Source organism: Eptatretus burgeri, chromosome 11 (genome assembly GCF_056783735.1).
Source record: "Eptatretus burgeri isolate ZD-2024b chromosome 11, Ebu_testis_v1, whole genome shotgun sequence".
NCBI classification, from domain to species: domain Eukaryota; kingdom Metazoa; phylum Chordata; class Myxini; order Myxiniformes; family Myxinidae; genus Eptatretus; species Eptatretus burgeri.
This window is the reverse complement of record NC_140971.1, coordinates 1,619,540-1,638,715: the sequence shown is the minus strand read 5'-3', so window position 1 is coordinate 1,638,715 and position 19,176 is coordinate 1,619,540. Positions and strand designations below refer to the sequence as shown.

Sequence of the window (19,176 nt, the reverse complement as noted above, 5' to 3'; positions counted from 1 at the left end):
GTCATGTAGGTTTTGGATTGACGAGTATTGAGTTGGTTTTGGATTGATGAGTTTCATGTAGGTTTTAGATTGACGAGTTTTGTGTAGGTTTTGGATTGACGAGTTTTGTGTAGGTTTTGGATTGACGAGTTTTGTGTAGGTTTTGGATTGACGAGTTTTGAGTTGGTTTTGGATTGACAAGTTTCATGTAGGTTTTAGATTGACGAGTTTTGAGTTGGTTTTGGATTAACGTATGTCATGTAGGTTTTGGATTGACGAGTTTTGTGAAGGTTTTGGATTGACGAGTTTTGTGTAGGTTCTGGATTGACGAGTTTTGTGTAGGTTTTGGATTGACGAGTTTTGTGTAGGTTTTGGATTGACGAGTTTTGTGTAGGTTTTGGATTGACGAGTTTTGTGTAGGTTTTGGATTGACGAGTTTTGAGTTGGTTTTGGATTGACGAGTTTCATATAGGTTTTGGATTGATGAGTTTCATGTAGGTTTTGGATTGACGAGTTTTGTGTAGGTTTTGGATTGACGAGTTTTGTGAAGGTTTTGGATTGACGAGTTTTGTGTAGGTTTTGGATTGACGAGTTTTGAGTTGGTTTTGGATTGATGAGTTTCATGTAGGTTTTAGATTGACGAGTTTTGAGTTGGTTTTGGATTAACGTGTGTCATGTAGGTTTTGTATTGACGAGTTTTGAGTTGGTTTTGGATTGACGAGTTTTGTCTTGCTCTTATCCAATTGGGTGTTTTAACTTCTGTCATGCTGTTTCCATTCCACCACACCCTTTCTCTCACAGCACCTTCGTTTGTCCCACTGAGCTCGTCGGGTTCAGTGACAGAATTTCAGAATTCCATGATGTTGGAGCGGAAGTTGTGGCAGTTTCTGTTGATTCCCAGTTCACTCACCTTGCTTGGTAAGTGTTTTCCAAAAACTCTTTCGAGGAGAAGGTGGAATGTCTAATATCTTGATGATATGATGCAGCAGGAAGTGGTGAATTTTGGCAGAGTTGGATAAGATCGTATTGTGAGGAGTTACTTGTGCAATTGGAGCCCTTTTGCGATGGAATGCACCAAAATTCCTCCAATTTCTGCTCGGATTTGTGCAGTGCTTTGTGAACTGCATGACGTCATTTCCTCTCGTCAGGACCATTTTTCTATTTTGGTGCAATATTAAATGGCAATAAAGACTCCTTTCTAAAGGGCTCTCAAGATGCACAAAATGTGATATGATAGTGAAGAGTTTAATGTTTTGTTATCGCATGATGGAACAGGTGGATGAGGAATGGGTGGATTTATGAGGTGACAGGGAGGAGAGAATAGGAGGAGGAGCAATCTGGCTATAGTACAGCATTGCATCAAGAGAAAGGGGAGACATTAAGGAGGGAATAAATGTTGAGGATTCTGTGTGGGGAGAGATTAGAGATTGTAAAAACAGTAAGATACTGGAAGAATGCTTTTATAGGGCCCTGGGTGTGAAGGAAGAGGAGGAAGGATGGGTACATGAAGAATTCAGAATGGCATGTGGTAAGGGAAGAGCATTGATTAATATAGTGGTGTCGTGCCAAATTTTGAGGTATCGGAAGGAGCCGTGCAAATATGTCGGCCATGATGTCATCACCAGAATGACCGTCACATCAAATTTTAACATGACATGAAGCATGTGAGTCCCCAAATGAGTGAAATACACACATTTTACCAAGATGAATCAAATAGAAGACCAAATACTGTATTGGAGTCATCAGAAGGAACCCAAGTAAGTAGACAGCAAATATGGAGTCATCAGGAGGAAGCTGGACAGGATTCGGGTTTCAGCCGCTACTCCACTATCCTCAAACCCTTCCAAGCACAGCCAAGTGAGCCTTACAGGAAACCTTCTGCAAGAATTCACTTCTCCTTAGAAATAGATAATGAAAGAGAGTAAATGAGATAAAATTAAAATAAAAAAACAAAGCAAGAATTTGAATGAATAAAGAGAAATATGAGGTAATAGGAAGAACAGGGCCCAGAACGCTCCCTTGAGGAACTCCAGCCTGGACAGGAAGGGGGGATGAGAGAACTCCATTTAGGGCCACACGTTGACTGCGACAGGAGAGGAAGTCTACGAGCCATGAGTGGAGATTACCTTGGATACCATGGGAAGAGAGTTTGGTGAGTAGTGCAGGGTGCCAGACTGTGTCAAAAGTACGTGATATGTCCAGGGATACGGCTCGGATTTCCTTTCTGGAATTGAGGACCTCCATCCATTGTTGGGAGAGCAGAAGCAGCATATCCAGGTTAGAGTGATCTGGTCTGAAACCAAATTGATGATCGGAGATCAAGCCATTGCAGAAGAGGAAGGATTTAATGTCTGAAGCGATGATGGATTCCATAACCTTGCTGATGATTGGGAGAAGGCTGATTGGTCTGCAGTTGCTGGGATCTGTTTTTGCACCTTTTTTATGCAGGGCAGTAATGTTTGCTGATTTCTAAGCAGATGGCAGATGACCTTGAGCAAATGAGAGGGTGAATAGAACAGAGAGAGGGTGAGCAAGAACAGAAGATCATGTTTTTTGGACACGTGGGCTGATGCTGTCTGGACCGGTTGCACCAACTGAGTCGAGGTTTGACAGCAAGCTCTCCACCTTGTCAGGAGATAAGGACACAGAGTCCAGGGACAGTTGGGTGCGACTGGGTAAGGTGGGTACAGAAAGCGATGGGTTTGGGACACAAGATTTCGATGCAAACACCGAGTATAGGCATTCAGCCTTTTCACGTGCGGTATCAGCAGTGCGGCCATTTGAGGTAAGGGAGGGGATGGAGGGGGAACATACACCAGAAACAGATTTCATTCGATGCCACCAGGATTTTGAGGAGGGAGAGAGGTTTGAAAGTTCAGACTTGAGATTAGAATGATGTTGTTTTCTGGCTCTCCTGAGGGGAGATGGGGGACGATAAGAGGTGGTGGTGAACAGCAGTTTTGAAGGCCTGGAGGGAAGAATGGGATTGAAGAGAGTGTGGGAGTTTATTCCAAAGATGGGGGAAAAAGAGGAATGAAAGAGTGAAGGTGAGCAGCGATTCGTGATTTTGGTAGTTTTACCAGAAGGGGGTTGTTGGCGGGCCTTGAGCGCCCTGCGGAAATTTGGTGGGGACAAATCACAGAGAGAGAGCAGGGGGGCGAGAACACACATGTTCTGAGCTTTATGGAAGGAACTGAGATTACCCTTAGTTGGGTTTGCTTTCCATGAGGCAAAGGCAAGTTGTTTCAGGACAAGTGCCTCGCCACAAGCTTCAGTAAACCAAGGGCGGGAGGAAGGGGAGGACAACTGAAGACTAGAGGGGATAAATCTGTGCATGAGGGAGAGCAAGTTTCTTTGAAAGAATTGCTAGGACGAGGTGATGCTGGAGAAAGTAGCGATGGGAGACGAGTCTATAAGTTTGATGGCTGCTTGGAGATTCTGCCAGTTAGCTTGAGTGAAATGCCAGACTCGACGGCGATGAGGTGGTTCTCTGATAACAGCCAGAGAGATGTCCACTTTGACAACCACGTGGTCAGAAGAACCGATTGGAGCGGAGGAAGAGCAGCAGATATTTTCTGGGAAATTTGTCAAAATCAGATCCAGAAGAGATGGAGTACCGTTGGTTGAGATCCTGGTCAGGAAGTTGACCGATTGAGTCAGTCCCAATGAGTCGTAGAAGTCTTTTGCTGAAGTGCCATGACAGGTGAGAGAGGTACCCATACCTCACCAACTGGCATGATGACAATTAAAGTCACCACTTATGAGGAAGAGAGAGTTTGGATGAGAAGATAGAAGTTGGTCCATGTTTTCGGATAGTGAGGTGTAAATGGAGCCATCACTGTTTGGTGGACGGTACAGTACACATATAAACATGAGGTGGGAGTGGAGGGGAAGCCGTAGCCAGAGGTATTCCTAGGGGTGTGGGGAGTGAGGGCAGTCCATGGAGAGTGAGCAATAGATTATTTGATGAAGAGAGCAACTCCTCCACCAGGACGAGGATCAGGTCTGTCATTCTGGAGGAGGGAGTAACCAGGGCGAGAGATACTAGGGAGTCAGAGATGTCTTGAGGGAGGAAAGTTTCTGTTCGGCAGATTATGTCTGGCTTGTCAGGAGCAACCTGTATGGAAAGATCTGTCAGGTTTGAGCGCAGGCCCCGGATATTTGAGGTCGACACTCTTAATACAGAGGGAGGGGAAGAGGCTTTGGTTGCAGGGGAGTTCTTTTTCTGGTTTTCATCAATGATCTCGCTGACTCTCTGGAAAATCCTCTTTATTCTTTGCTGATGACTGTACCATCTGTCATCCCTCAGACCGGCAACTGCAGCTTATTCACTCTGTAGATCTGGAAAAAATCACAAACTGGTCCAACACGTGGAACATGTCTTTCAATCCTGACAAATCTGACACTCTCACTATGTCTCTCTGAAAGGGTCGTTTAGAAGCCCCCCCCCTCCCACGTACTTTCTCACCAAATCCTTTGGAAGAAGTGCTTTCATTCAAGCTTCTGAGTCTCACTATCTGCCATGATCTTTCCTGGGAAAGCCACATTTCCAGCCTGGCCTCCAAATTCACTTGCCGACTGGGAATCCTCCATCGTGCAAAGTCCTTCCTCGGCCCACCTGAGCTCCTGACCACGTACAAAGCTTTCGTCCGCAGCCTGATGAAGTCCTGCTCTCCCCTCTGGGCTGGTGCTCCTGCCTCTCACCTTTCTCGGCTTCACGCTGTGGAAACCAAGGCATTTCGGATCATTGGTATTTCCCGCCATTGAGGCCGAGTCTTTAGGCCTCTCATTCTCTCACCACAGGCAGGTCAGTGGTCTTTCTGTCTTCTACCGTCTCCTCTCCAGCCTCGCCCCCCCTGCTCTCTCTCTGTGATTTGTCCCCACCAAATTTCCGCAGGGCGCTCAAGGCCCGCCAACAACCCCCTTCTGGTAAAACTACCAAAATCACGAATCGCTGCTCACCTTCACTCTTTCATTCCTCTTTTTCCCCCATCTTTGGAATAAACTCCCACACTCTCTTCAATCCCATTATTCCCTCCAGGCCTTCAAAACTGCTGTTCACCACCACCTCTTATCGTCACCCATCCAAATTCTCAATCTTTTCTAGCCCCGTTAATCCACCCCAAACTCACCTCCTTTAAATTACCTGCTTTCCTTCCTTAAAGTCCCTGTCATGTCCATCTTCTATTCCCCATGTTCCCCACCACATCCCTCTCCCTTCCACAGATGTCCGAATGTCTTTGTTCCCCACTGTTTTGTCCTTCCCACTCCCGCCCCTCTTGTCTCATGACCCCCTTGCTGTGCGTTGTGTGTTAGCTCTCACACGAGCCTTGACAAGGAATACAAAAAAAAAAAATTGAAAGAAGTGTGAAAGGAACAAAGAACAAAAATGTTGGGAACAACCCGGATAGATAGGATAGTGATTGGAATGATGCTCTTTGGAATGAAAATATCGAGAGATTGAACTTAATGCAGAAGGGGGAAATTATGTGAGGGTTTCCACCCGTGCGATTCGCGGATTCGACATTTGCAGTTTCACCATTGTGACATCATTGAAATATTACTTGCTTTACTTCTGTTGCGGTCAGCTGCAGTAAGTTTTTTTGCCCAAGTCCTTCACGAACTTGCTGTCCATGCCTGACGTTTGACTGAAGGTGTCACATGACTGGAATTTATTGCTTCAACGTTTGGCATTCATCGTTTGCGCATTGTGTGTTTGATATTTGGCTCCTTCCAGTGCATAGCATGGGTACCTCACTTGTATATGTATACATATATACTTTATATATAGAAATATGTATACATATATAAATATATATATATATATATATATATATATATATATATATATATATATATATATATATATATATATATATGGCTAACCCTCGCTTTAGCAGGGAAAATGGCCTTAAAATGCTTGTTGTGTTGTGAGTGACGAGCACTCCCCTGATCCCCATTGGACACAGTCCCACACCAAAGTGTCACCTCCAACCCAGAGGCCTTGGCCTGGTGACTCTGTCAAACAGGCAAAGATTGCATGGTGAACATCAGTTGAACATCAAACGGAGCCACCGATCCAGATTTTGGGCTTATTTGCCCTCATCAGGATGGCATACTGATAAATATCAAACCGATGATTACCACATTCGTAGTTTATACATCAGATGCACCTCCTGATTGCTATGTTGAGCATCGCCACGGATTATGTCTCGCATGGTAAAACCGCATAATCCGCACAGAACAACCATCCGTCGACCACCCAGACGATTGTTCCTGTTTCTGCAAACCATTCAACCAGAGGGCACGTGATGTGATCGGCGGGTTACAGTGCGTGTGTTTAGTGTAGTTTTATTGTTGTTGAGTGTTTGTTTACAGTGTATGTTTTTGGTGTAGTTTTGTTGTTGAGTGTTTGTTTACAGTGTGTGTGTTTGGTGTAGTTTTATTGTTGTTGAGTGTTTGTTTACAGTGTGTGTGTTTGGTGTAGTTTTGTTGTTGAACGTTTGTTTACAGTGTGTGTGTTTGGTGTAGTTTTATTGTTGTTGAGTGTTTGTTTACAGTGTATGTTTTTGGTGTAGTTTTGTTGTTGAGTGTTTGTTTACAGTGTGTGTGTTTGGTGTAGTTTTATTGTTGTTGAGTGTTTGTTTACAGTGTGTGTGTTTGGTGTAGTTTTGTTGTTGAGTGTTTGTTTACAGTGTGTGTGTTTGGTGTAGTTTTATTGTTGTTGAGTGTTTGTTTACAGTGTATGTGTTTGGTGTAGTTTTGTTATTGTTGTGTTTGTTTACAGTGCATGTGTTTGGTGTAGGTTTGTTGTTGAACGTTTGTTTACAGTGCGTGTGTTTGGTGTAGTTTTGTTGTTGAATGTTTGTTTACAGTGCGTGTGTTTGGTGTAGTTTTGTTATTGTTGAGTGTTTGTTTACAGTGTATGTGTTTGGTGTAGTTTTGTTGTTGTTGAGTGTTTGTTTACAGTGTGTGTTTGTTTGGTGTAGTTTTGTTATTGTTGTGTTTGTTTACAGTGCGTGTGTTTGGTGTAGTTTTGTTGTTGTTGTGTTTGTTTACAGTGCGTGTGTTTGGTGTAGTTTTGTTATTGTTGAGTGTTTGTTTACAGTGTGTCTGTTTGGTGTAGTTTTGTTGTTGAACGTTTGTTTACAGTGTGTGTGTTTGGTGTAGTTTTATTGTTGTTGAGTGTTTGTTTACAGTGTATGTGTTTGGTGTAGTTTTGTTATTGTTGTGTTTGTTTACAGTGCATGTGTTTGGTGTAGGTTTGTTGTTGAACGCTTGTATACAGTGCGTGTGTTTGGTGTAGTTTTGTTGTTGAACGTTTGTTTACAGTGCGTGATTTTCGTGTAGTTAAGTTATTGTTGAGTGTCTGTTTACAGAGGATGAGATTGGTGTAGTTTTGTGGTTCTTGGGAGTGTGTTTACAGTGTGTGTGTGTTTGGTGTAGTTTTGTTATTGTTGTGTTTGTTTACAGTGCGTGTGTTTGGTGTACTTTTGCTGTTGTTGTGTTTGTTTACAGTGCATGTGTTTGCTGAAGTTTTGATATTGTTGACTCTTTGTTTACAGTGTGTCTGTTTGGTGTAGTTTTGTTGTTGAACGCTTGTTTACACTGTGTGTCTTTGGTGTCGTTTTATTGTTGTTGAGTGTTTGTTTACAGTGTATGTGTTTGGTGTCATTTTGTTATTGTTGTGTTTGTTTACAGTGTGTGTGTTTGGTGTCGTTTTGTTATTGTTGAGTGTTTGTTTACAGTGTGTGTGTGTTTGGTGTAGTTTTGTTATTGTTGTGTTTGTTTACAGTGCGTGTGTTTGGTGTCGTTTTGTTATTGTTGAGTGTTTGTTTACAGTGTGTGTGTTTGGTGTAGTTTTATTGTTGTTGAGTGTTTGTTTACAGTGTATGTGTTTGGTGTCATTTTGTTATTGTTGTGTTTGTTTACAGTGCGTGTGTTTGGTGTAGTTTTGTTATTGTTCAGTGTTTGTTTACAGTGTATGTGTTTGGTGTCGTTTTGTTATTGTTGAGTGTTTGTTTACAGTGCGTGTGTTTGGTGTAGTTTTGTTATTGTTGAGTGTTTGTTTACAGTGTATGTGTGTGGTGTAGTTTTGTTATTGTTGTATGTTTGTTTACAGTGCGTGTGTTTGGTGTAGTTTTGTTATTGTTGAGTGTTTGTTTACAGTGTATGTGTTTGGTGTAGTTTTGTTATTGTTGATTGTTTGTTTCCAGTGTGTGTGTTTGGTGTAGTTTTGTTATTGTTGATTGTTTGTTTACAGTGTGTGTGTTTGGTGTAGTTTTGTTATTGTTGAGTGTTTGTTTACAGTGTATGTGTTTGGTGTCGTTTTGTTATTGTTGAGTGTTTGTTTACAGTGCTTGTGTTTGGTGTAGTTTTGTTGTTGAGTGTTTGTTTACAGTGTGTGTGTGTTTGGTGTCGTTTTGTTGTTGAGTGTTTGTTTACAGTGTATGTGTTTGGTGTAGTTTTGTTATTGTTGAGTGTTTGTTTACAGTGTATGTGTTTGGTGTCATTTTGTTATTGTTGAGTGTTTGTTTACAGTGTATGTGTTTGGTGTAGTTTTGTTATTGTTGTGTTTGTTTACAGTGCGTGTGTTTGGTGTAGTTTTGTTGTTGTTGTGTTTGTTTACAGTGCGTGTGTTTGGTGTAGTTTTGTTATTGTTGAGTGTTTGTTTACAGTGTGTCTGTTTGGTGTAGTTTTGTTGTTGAACGTTTGTTTACAGTGTGTGTGTTTGGTGTAGTTTTATTGTTGTTGAGTGTTTGTTTACAGTGTATGTGTTTGGTGTCATTTTGTTATTGTTGTGTTTGTTTACAGTGTGTGTGTTTGGTGTCGTTTTGTTATTGTTGAGTGTTTGTTTACAGTGTGTGTGTGTTTGGTGTAGTTTTGTTATTGTTGTGTTTGTTTACAGTGCGTGTGTTTGGTGTCGTTTTGTTATTGTTGAGTGTTTGTTTACAGTGTGCGTGTTTGGTGTAGTTTTATTGTTGTTGAGTGTTTGTTTACAGTGTATGTGTTTGGTGTCATTTTGTTATTGTTGTGTTTGTTTACAGTGCGTGTGTTTGGTGTAGTTTTGTTATTGTTCAGTGTTTGTTTACAGTGTATGTGTTTGGTGTCGTTTTGTTATTGTTGAGTTTTTGTTTACAGAGCGTGTGTTTGGTGTAGTCTTGTTATTGTTGAGTGTTTGTTTACAGTGTATGTGTTTGGTGTAGTTTTGTTATTGTTGATTGCTTGTTTACAGTGCGTGTGTTTGGTGTAGTTTTGTTATTGTTGAGTGTTTGTTTACAGTGTATGTGTTTGGTGTAGTTTTGTTATTGTTGATTGTTTGTTTACAGTGTGTGTGTTTGGTGTAGTTTTGTTATTGTTGATTGTTTGTTTACAGTGTGTGTGTTTGGTGTAGTTTTGTTATTGTTGATTGTTTGTTTACAGTGTATGTGTTTGGTGTCGTTTTGTTATTGTTGAGTGTTTGTTTACAGTGCTTGTGTTTGGTGTAGTTTTGTTGTTGAGTGTTTGTTTACAGTGTGTGTGTGTTTGGTGTCGTTTTGTTGTTGAGTGTTTGTTTACAGTGTATGTGTTTGGTGTAGTTTTGTTATTGTTGAGTGTTTGTTTACAGTGTATGTGTTTGGTGTCATTTTGTTATTGTTGAGTGTTTGTTTACAGTGCTTGTGTTTGGTGTAGTTTTGTTGTTGAGTGTTTGTTTACAGTGTGTGTGTGTTTGGTGTCGTTTTGTTGTTGAGCGTTTGTTTACAGTGTATGTGTTTGGTGTAGTTTTGTTATTGTTGTGTTTGTTTACAGTGCTTGTGTTTGGTGTAGTTTTGTTGTTGAGTGTTTGTTTACAGTGTTTGTGTTTGGTGTAGTTTTGTTATTGTTGTGTTTGTTTGGAGTGTTTGTGTTTGGTGTCGTTTTGTTATTGTTGAGTGTTTGTTTACAGTGTATGTGTTTGGTGTTGTTTTGTTATTGTTGTGTTTGTTTACAGTGTTTGTGTTTGGTGTCGTTTTGTTATTGTTGAGTGTTTGTTTACAGTGTATGTGTTTGGTGTAGTTTTGTTATTGTTGTGTTTGTTTACAGTGCGTGTGTTTGGTGTAGTTTTGTTGTTGTTGTGTTTGTTTACAGTGCGTGTGTTTGGTGTCGTTTTGTTATTGTTGAGTGTTTGTTTACAGTGTGTGTGTTTGGTGTAGTTTTATTGTTGTTGAGTGTTTGTTTACAGTGTATGTGTTTGGTGTCATTTTGTTATTGTTGTGTTTGTTTACAGTGTGTGTGTTTGGTGTCGTTTTGTTATTGTTGAGTGTTTGTTTACAGTGTATGTGTTTGGTGTTGTTTTGTTATTGTTGTGTTTGTTTACAGTGTTTGTGTTTGGTGTCGTTTTGTTATTGTTGAGTGTTTGTTTACAGTGTATGTGTTTGGTGTTGTTTTGTTATTGTTGAGTGTTTGTTTACAGTGCCTGTGTTTGGTGTAGTTTTGTTGGTGTGTGTGTGTGTGTGTGTGTGTGTGTGTGTGTGTGTGTGTGTTTGGTATAGTTCTGTTGTTGTTGAGTGTGTGTTTACAGTGTGTGTTTGATGTAGTTTTGTTGTTGAGTGTGTGTGTTTACAGTGTGTGTGTGTGTGTGTGTGTGTGTGTTTGGTGTAGTTTTGTTGTTGTGGAGTGTTTGTTTACAGTGTGTGTGTTTGGTATAGTTCTGTTGTTGTTGAGTGTGTGTTAAGAGTGTGTGTGTGATGTAGTTTTGTTGTTGAGTGTGTGTTTCCAGTGAGTGTGTTTGGTGTAGTTTTGTTGTTGAGTGCTTGTTTACAGTGTGTGTGTGTGTTTGGTATAGTTCTGTTGTTGTTGAGTGTGTGTTTACAGTGTGTGTGTTTGGTGTAGTTCTGTTGTTGAGTGCTTGTTTACAGTGTGTGTGTGTGTTTGGTATAGTTCTGTTGTTGTTGAGTGTGTGTTTACAGTGTGTTTGATGTAGTTTTGTTGTTGAGTGTGTGTTTACAGTGCGTGTGTTTGGTGTAGTTTTGTTATTGTTGAGTGTTTGTTTACAGTGTGTGTGTTTGGTGTAGTTTTGTTATTGTTGAGTGTTTGTTTACAGTGTGTGTGTTTGGTGTAGTTTTGTTATTGTTGAGTGTTTGTTTACAGTGTGTGTGTTTGGTGTAGTTTTGTTATTGTTGAGTGTTTGTTTACAGTGTGTGTGTTTGGTGTAGTTTTGTTGTTGTTGAGTGTGTGTTTACAGTGTGTGTGTTTGATGTAGTTTTGTTGTTGAGTGTGTGTTTACAGTGTGTGTGTGTGTTTGGTGTAGTTTTGTTGTTGTTGAGTGTTTGTGTACAGTGCGTACTTGGTCCGCTCCACGAACACTGCAGGAAGAGAACCTGACCTTGAGCCTTGTCTGGGTTTGATTCTCGATCGAGGGAAATGGAAGTTATATCCAAGTAGTTAATTGTGATTTGTTGTCAGTGGTGATTTTACGTCGTCATGTACACACTTTCCTTTCGGACGTGAAATTTGTAATTTAGATAACGGTGATAAACAAAATCTCATGTGGAATCTTTTTGATTGGTCGGCTGTGAGCACCGGGCTCGATTCCAAATTCCTAGCTCTAAATCTTCTGAAGGAAAGGAAATGCCTGCTCTGTCAGAACCTGCCTTCCTACCAGAGGGATAGACGTATCAGATTCGATGATGATGTGACAGTGTGAGTGTACCTCATTCAACCGTACTGCTTCATTCCCCCAGGATAAACACCCCCAGAAAGCAGGGGGGCCTTGGTCATCTCAAGTTCCCTCTGCTGTCTGATCTAACTCACAAGATATCACGCGACTATGGAGTCTTGATGCCGGACCTTGGTCACTCACTCCGGTAAGTTCATTACTGTTCTAACGAACTGCATTTTTCCTTTTATTTCGGAGTTGTGTGGTACACATGGTCTTGTGTCCCTCTTCAACCTTGATTTTCTTGCCATGTTTGATTTCCATCTCCACACTTTTTGCTCTGAATTGCTCTCATCTTTTTTTAATTGTGTGTTTTTCTTTAAAATTATATTTGTTGCCTTACATGAACACTAGTGAAAGCTACAAAAGCAAAACTCAATTTCGATTTGGGAAGATGCAGGGCATAGTCAGCTGGAGGGTAGGTGTTGCGAATGTGCGGGGAAGCTGCCGGCCACTTGAAACCGCCGGCTGTTTCAAGCTGCCAGGCATCGGATGTCACTGTGTGTAGGATGGCGGTTGGAAGTGTGCAGAAGCCACCAGGCATAGGGAAAGCTTTCGGTGGGATTGTGAGCACGTGGAGCTTCCCGGGCCTGAGGAAGCTGCTTGGGCGTAGCAAGGCATATGGTTGGGGTTTCGGAGTGTGTGGAGCTGTCAGGTGTCGTGTCAGCTTGGGGTGGGGGTTGGTTGAAAGAGTGCACCTTCAGGAGGTTTTGGAGGGTACAGGAGGGTGCCAGACATGGGGGAAGGGGCAAACGAATCTATTGTGTTGAGACCACCAATAAGAAAATAGCTGTTAGGACATGAGAAAGTATCCACATCCATGTCTATCTTTTTCTTATTCATACATCTTTGTTTTTTGTTTTTCTTTCCTTGTTTTTATTTTATTTTCCTTTGATCACTCTTTTTTTCTTCAACCCTAAACTTTGATCTTCCTTTCTTCAGGGGACTGTTCATCATTGACCCTCGAGGTGTGTTGCGACAGATGACTTTAAATGATCTTCCTGTGGGACGGTCGGTGGATGAGACTTTGAGGCTGGTGCAAGCTTTCCGGTACACGGATAGCCACGGAGAGGGTGAGGATGAGATCCAAACACTCACAACAACAAATCTAAGGTTTCGTGGGTGTGCAAAGCAAGGGTTTATTTTTTAATTTTTTGAAATATGTAGATTGAACCCATGGAAGAGCATGATGACAAATGGAGTAGGGGGGTCACACACTTGTATTGAGGTGCAGGGGAGCATGTGTAAATGAGACGACATAAAAAGAACCAATCTCAACAGGATTGAACACATTGTAGGGAAGGAAATGGTGTTAAAATGAGACGATGGTGAGATGCCACTGTGGAGGAATGCAGTGAGTACGACGATTTGACGGATCTAGGGAGGTGGTTTCACCAACCAGAAAAGAGGAGCAAAAGCGTCAAAGTGAGCTGCTCCCTAGCAGGCTAACACTGACTATTATGAGATGAATGCGTGCAACCTGGTAAGATTCAGGGGGGGACAGATGGAGGAAGGCTCAGATAAGACAAGGCCACTTCTTACCGAGTTGAACAGAGAGGCAACCAACTTGTCTGTGATTGTAGACTAGCAGGTCTTGAGCTGCATCATTATCTCCATTCATAGCAATGATACCGAGGACTTTGATTCCACTGCATCCGAATTGACACACTCGTGCCCTGGTCCACAAAGGGGAGGCCTATTCCCCGACATGGTGTACAAATGCATTGTATGTTGTTTGCAGCAGTTGGGGGATTCAGAAAAGACTCGGTGCAGTGTGGAATACCCAAGTGATCGTTAGCATCGATGGCCAGGTTGGAACTATCCTCATTTTTAGCTGATGATCAGGTTAAGGAGTTTGAGAAGATCAGCTTACATTTGGATTTTACTGTTGATGGTGAGATCCTTTCTCGGAGATAGAATGAGGACTTTGAATTCCCAGGATCGAAAGTTGTGTTCCAGGTGCGTGATTAGTTATAGATGTTATCTGAGTCAGCAGATAGAGAGGTATTCGTTCTTTCCATCTCCGAGGTGAGTAACCTTTTGGTATGTAGTTTAATTCGTTCGTGTCAGGGAGCCACGGGTTTCAAGGAAGGAAAGCACGTCATTGATGTACAAGATAAGGACGAGACCCAGAATGTTGCTTTAAGGGAATCATCCCTGGAGAGAGCGAGTAGAAGAAAGCACCATCCAATGTAACATGACATGTAAGTGACAAGGACATCAAGCAAAGAGGGAAGCTGACCTTGAATGCTAACCTGTGGATTCAAAATGATGAATGTCGAGGATGAGGGCAGTACACACAGGTAATGCAAGAGAGCTGTTAAAACTACACATGGGAGAGACCATGGTGAACTTGTGCTATACCATCAATGGGAGTTATTGAGTGTCAGGACAAAAAAAACAAGATGTCAGTACAATACTTTGTAGTACAATGTTTGAAACCAAACATGGTGTATGTGAAAACATTTTATTACCACTTGCATCCTCCTGTGCCCTTATTTTCCTTTCTCTCCCATCCAGTCTGTCCTGCTGGGTGGAAACCAGGAGGTGACACGGTAAGAATGAGGAAAAAAAAACAAAAACATTCTATTCATCAACAAAAACATAATCTAATAGTTTGGAGTTTCTTTTTTTGTATACAGCACATGGCACCTTAATAGCTGTGCCACTGATGCAGTGCACCCTGTAGGTTGGGGCAGCAATTTGTAATGTGTTCAGGTTGCCGGCGACAGCTCGCCTACTCTTCCCGAAGAGTATCGTGGGATCTTTAACATACACTATCCTATGCCGGCAAACGGGACACCCGGCTTAACGTCCATCCGAGGGACGGCACACACATCGATGCCCAGTTCTGTTTGCAAAACATTGGGATGAGTTTACAGCTGGGTTGGGATTCATACCCAGGCTAGACAGCTCAGAGCAGAGTATGAATATCTCTGGGTCATTGTGCCATCCCTTGGAGCTTCCTGATGATGATGATACCAAAGGCACTCCACAAACGGGAAGTTTATTCTTTTTTGCTCCTATTGGTTGTTGCTCGACTTTGGACTGCTCTTTCATTATTTTTTAACTCTACTTTCAACAACAAAAGGACCAACAGAACACATTAAATGGGCCCAATCCTCACTTTCAATGTACTTATAATTAAAACTTTTGCTTTTTACCTTTCCATTAAATCTGGAAAATATTTTCAGAAACTTTAAGAATTGAGAATATTTGATTTTGTGTCACAGGTTTTTTTATATTTTTTTTATTCTCCATTTGCTGTTTCCCTTCCCTCCCCAGATAATCCCAGACCCAGCAGGGAAACTGAAATATTTTGACAATTTGTAATGAGTGAAGAGGTGCAAAGAGGGTTTCCAATGTGGAGTGGGAGATTTGTGTGATTGATAATAAAAACTGCCATGTTCCTTTGTTTGAAACTTTGATGCTGGTGGCTGCCCAGCTGAGATGAACCGGTCACACAGTGCACACATGTCAGAAGATAGATTGCCTCAACAAGTTCTCTCTTTTGTGAGCTGCGTGACGGACAAAGGGAAGGAGTAAGCCGATACAAGGGATACAAGGATGTCCTCAAGGACCATCTTTATAAAGTGCAAGATCTGCACGAGCATATGGGAGCAGATGGCCCAAGATCGCAGTTCCCGTGTGCTGCTTGTAAAAGCGGCGTCTAGCTTTGAAGTGAGCCACTTCCATTAATACGAAGAGTGCCGGGATGCCAGGCGCCACGACCGCAGCAACCCCCGGCACTTGAGAACCAGCCTGGGAGTGCGAGGTTTGTGGTCAGATATTTCTTTCAAGGGTGGGCCCTCTTCACCCATCTCAGGGATCAACACTGCGAACTACCGAGCTTCACCTCACCTTCCCTGACAAATAGTAATGATTTGCATCATCATCATCATCATCATCTTCATCGTGATGGACAGGTAGCAGCAGTAGCAGCAGCAGCAGCAGCAGCAGCAGCAGTAGTAGTAGTAGTAGTAGTAGTAGTAGTAGTAGTATTACTACAGGAGTACTGACAATTTCCATGGGGAGGAGGAAAATCCTTCTTTGGAAATGACTGACTGAGTGTGGTGAAAAAGGTGGTTCCATGGTTCCCAGAGTGCCCCAGGAAGTGATGGCACTTCCCCCAAGGTGTGTGTGTGTGTGTGTGTGTGTGTGTGTGTGTGTGTGTGTGTGTGTGTGTGTGTGTGTGTGTGTGTGTGTGTGTGTGTGTGTGTGTGTGTGTGTTATCTCCATATGCAGGTTTCAGAAGGTGGAACAGAGTCCTCCCAGGTCTTGAAGTATCCACCTCCGTTTCGGTGTGGGGAGGATGGGGGGGGTGGAGGGGTCACTATTCATGGACTAAGGTGTGAAGTTTTGTGCCGAGCAGCACTCTTTTCAGGATCATCACTGAGCCCCAGATAGCTTGCATCTAGTTCGTTTGTATTAATATTCCCAGGGATGGTTTTTTAAATATCTAAGGTTCTTCTTCATCATTCCCGTTGCTCCAATTATCATTGGTGTGTGTAGAAATATGTCCTTGTTAACCTCCGCCATCGAAGATGGACGGAGGTTACTGTTTTCACCCCTGTCTGTTTGTTACTTACGAAATCTAAAGATTTCGTAAGTATATTGATGTCTTCCGTTTCTGTTTGTTTGTTTGTGTGTTTGTTTGTGTTTGTTTGTAGGCACGATAACTCGAGAATGGAAGAAGCTACCGATGTCAAATTACACCACGTGATTCAGGAGGGTGATGGCGAGCGCTGATTAGATTTTGGTCAAAAATCGGTCAAAGGTCAAGGTCACAGTGAGGTCAAACATAATTCCGTAAATTCACGTGGAGAAATGGAGTATTTTTGCTTCGCTCGACATTACGACTTCGTTTTAACTTCGATTTTAATTTTGTCTTCGGTTTTTGCGATCGCTTCGGACGCTTAAAACTCGGTTATCGAAATTCTGGTAAAAATCGGATGTTTTGGAGACGTTTTAAGATTGTATAAAAAATATTTCACTCGACGCTTCACGGGTCGTCCGTTGATGCAGTGCGCTCGAGCAGACGCGTCGTTGACCCACGTAAAGGTTTTGCGTGTGCGCACTGACGGTGTTTTCGATAAAGATGGTGTTTAAAAGTCATTTTTATCCCAATAAAGGTTATCGTCGCATGCCTGACTCGCTGAGCCGTCGGATTTTGGAAAGATTGTTGGTGGATGGCCGAATATTACGGTTTTGTGACTTTGATAAAATAATATTGAATAATTGCGTGGAGAAATGGAGATTTTTGCTACGCTCGACGTAACGAGTTCGTTTTAACTTCGATTTTAATTTTGTCTTCGGTTTTTGCGATTGCTTAGGGCGCTTAAAACTCGGTTGTCGAAATTCTGGTAAAAATCGGATGTTTTGGAGACGTTTTAAGATTGTATAAAAAATATTTCACTCGCGCGTCACGGGTCGTCACGTGGTGCAGTGCACTTGAGCAGAGGCGGCGTTAACCACGTAAAGGTTTTGCATGTGCGCGCTGACGGTGTTTTCGATAAAGATGGTGTTTAAAAGTCATTTTTTATCCCAATGAAGGTTATCGTCGCATGCCTGACTAGCTAAGCCGTCGGATTATGTAAAGATTGTTGGTGGATGGCCGAATATTACGATCTTGTGACTTTGATAAAATAATTGCGTGGAGAAATGGAGATTTCTGCTTCGGTCGACGTTACGATTTTTGATGGTTTGGTACAGAATCATCGTAGAAACTTCTGGTTTGCGTCGCTACCTTCTCGAGAAACAGCTTTTATTAGACAAGGTCAGAGGTCAAGTTGACGATTTCGTAAGTACCAGTCTATGACTGCTTGTGACTTACGAAACCTAAAGATTTCGTAAGTATATTGATGACTTCCGTTTCTGTTTGTTTGTTTGTGTGTTTGTTTGTTTGTAGGCACGATAACTCGAGAACGGAAGAAGCTACCAATGTCAAATTACACCACGTGATTCAGGAGTGTGATGGCTAGTGCTGATTAGATTTTGGTCAAAGGTCAAGGTCACAGTGAGGTCAAACATCCAAAAAAAAAGTTATAACTCGAGAACGGAAGAAGCTACCAATGTCAAATTAGACCACGTGATTCAGGAGGGTGATGGCTAGCGCTGATTAGATTTTGGTCAAAAATTGGCAAAGGTCAAGGTCACAATGAGGTCAAATATCAAAAAAAATTATACCTTGCGAATGGAAGAAGCTACCAATGTCAAATTACACCACGTGATTCAGGAGGGTGATGGCTAGTGCTGATTAGATTTTGGTCAAAGGTCAATGTCACAGTGAGGTCAAACATCCAAAAAAAAGTTATAACTCGAGAACGGAAGAAGCTACCAATGTCAAATTATACCACATGATTCAGGAGGGTGATGGCTAGTGCTGATTAGATTTTGGTCAAAATCGGTCGAAGGTCAAGGTCACAGTGAGGTCAAACGTTCGATTTATGATGGTTTGGTACAGAATCATCGTAGAAACTTCTGGTTTGCGTCGCTACCTTCTCAAGAGACAGCTTTTATGAGACAAGGACAGAGGTCAAGTTGATGATTTCGTAAGTAGCAGTCTATGACTGCTTGTTTGTTACTTACGAAAGCTAAAGATTTCTTAAGTATATTGATGCCTTCCGTTTCTGTTTGTTTGTTTGTAGGCACGATAACTCGAGAATGGAAGAAGCTACCAATGTCAAATTACACCACGTGATTCAGGAGGGTGATGGCGAGTGCTGATTAGATTTTGGTCAAAATCGGTTAAAGGTCAAGGTCACAGTGAGGTCAAATATTCGATTTTTGATGGTTTGGTACAGATAACTCGAGAACAGAAGAAGCTACCAATGTCAAATTACACCACGTGATTCAGGAGGTTGATGGCTAGTGCTGATTTGATTTTGGTCAAAATCAGTCAAAGGTCAAGGTCACAGTGAGGTCAAACATCCAAAAAATGATAACTCGAGAACGGAAGAAGCTTCCAATGTCAAATTACACCACGTGATTCAGGAGGGTGGTGGCTAGTGCTGATTTGATTTTGGTCAAAATCAGTCAAAGGTCAAGGTCACAGTGAGGTCAAACATCCAAAAAATGATAACTCGAGAACGGAAGAAGCTTCCAATGTCAAATTACACCACGTGATTCAGGAGGGTGGTGGCTACCGCTGATTATATTTTGGTCAAAATCGGTCAAAGGTCAAGGTCACAGTGAGGTCAAACATCCAAAACATTCGATTTTTGATGGTTTGGTACAGAATCATCGTAGAAACTTCTGGTTTGCGTCGCGACCTTCTCAAGAGACAGCTTTTATTAGACAAGGTCAGAGGTCAAGTTGACGATTTCATAAGTACCAGTCTAGGACTGCTTGTTTGTTTGTTTGTTTGTTGGCACGATAACTCGAGAACGGAAGAAGCTACCAATGTCAAATTACACCACGTGATTCAGGACGGTGATGGCTAGTGCTGATTAGATTTTGGTCAAAATCGGTCAAACGTCAAGGTCACAGTGAGGTCAAACATAATCCCATAAATTCATCTG

At 41.9% G+C, this 19,176-nt stretch overlaps 1 protein-coding gene across 1 annotated transcript in view; it reads left to right on the top strand.

Annotated features, from left to right (window-relative positions):
• The window catches only part of PRDX4 (peroxiredoxin 4), a 31,760-nt gene extending 16,694 nt beyond the window's left edge, over positions 1-15,066 (top strand). The window contains exons 3-7 of the mRNA XM_085844866.1: positions 781-897; positions 11,682-11,804; positions 12,599-12,729; positions 14,177-14,211; positions 14,942-15,066. Of these exons, the coding sequence (XP_085700992.1) occupies positions 781-897; positions 11,682-11,804; positions 12,599-12,729; positions 14,177-14,211; positions 14,942-14,989 (454 nt within the window). The 3' untranslated portion in view covers positions 14,990-15,066. The remainder of the gene's footprint in view (positions 1-780; positions 898-11,681; positions 11,805-12,598; positions 12,730-14,176; positions 14,212-14,941) is intronic.
• Positions 15,067-19,176: the final 4,110 nt, after the last annotated feature.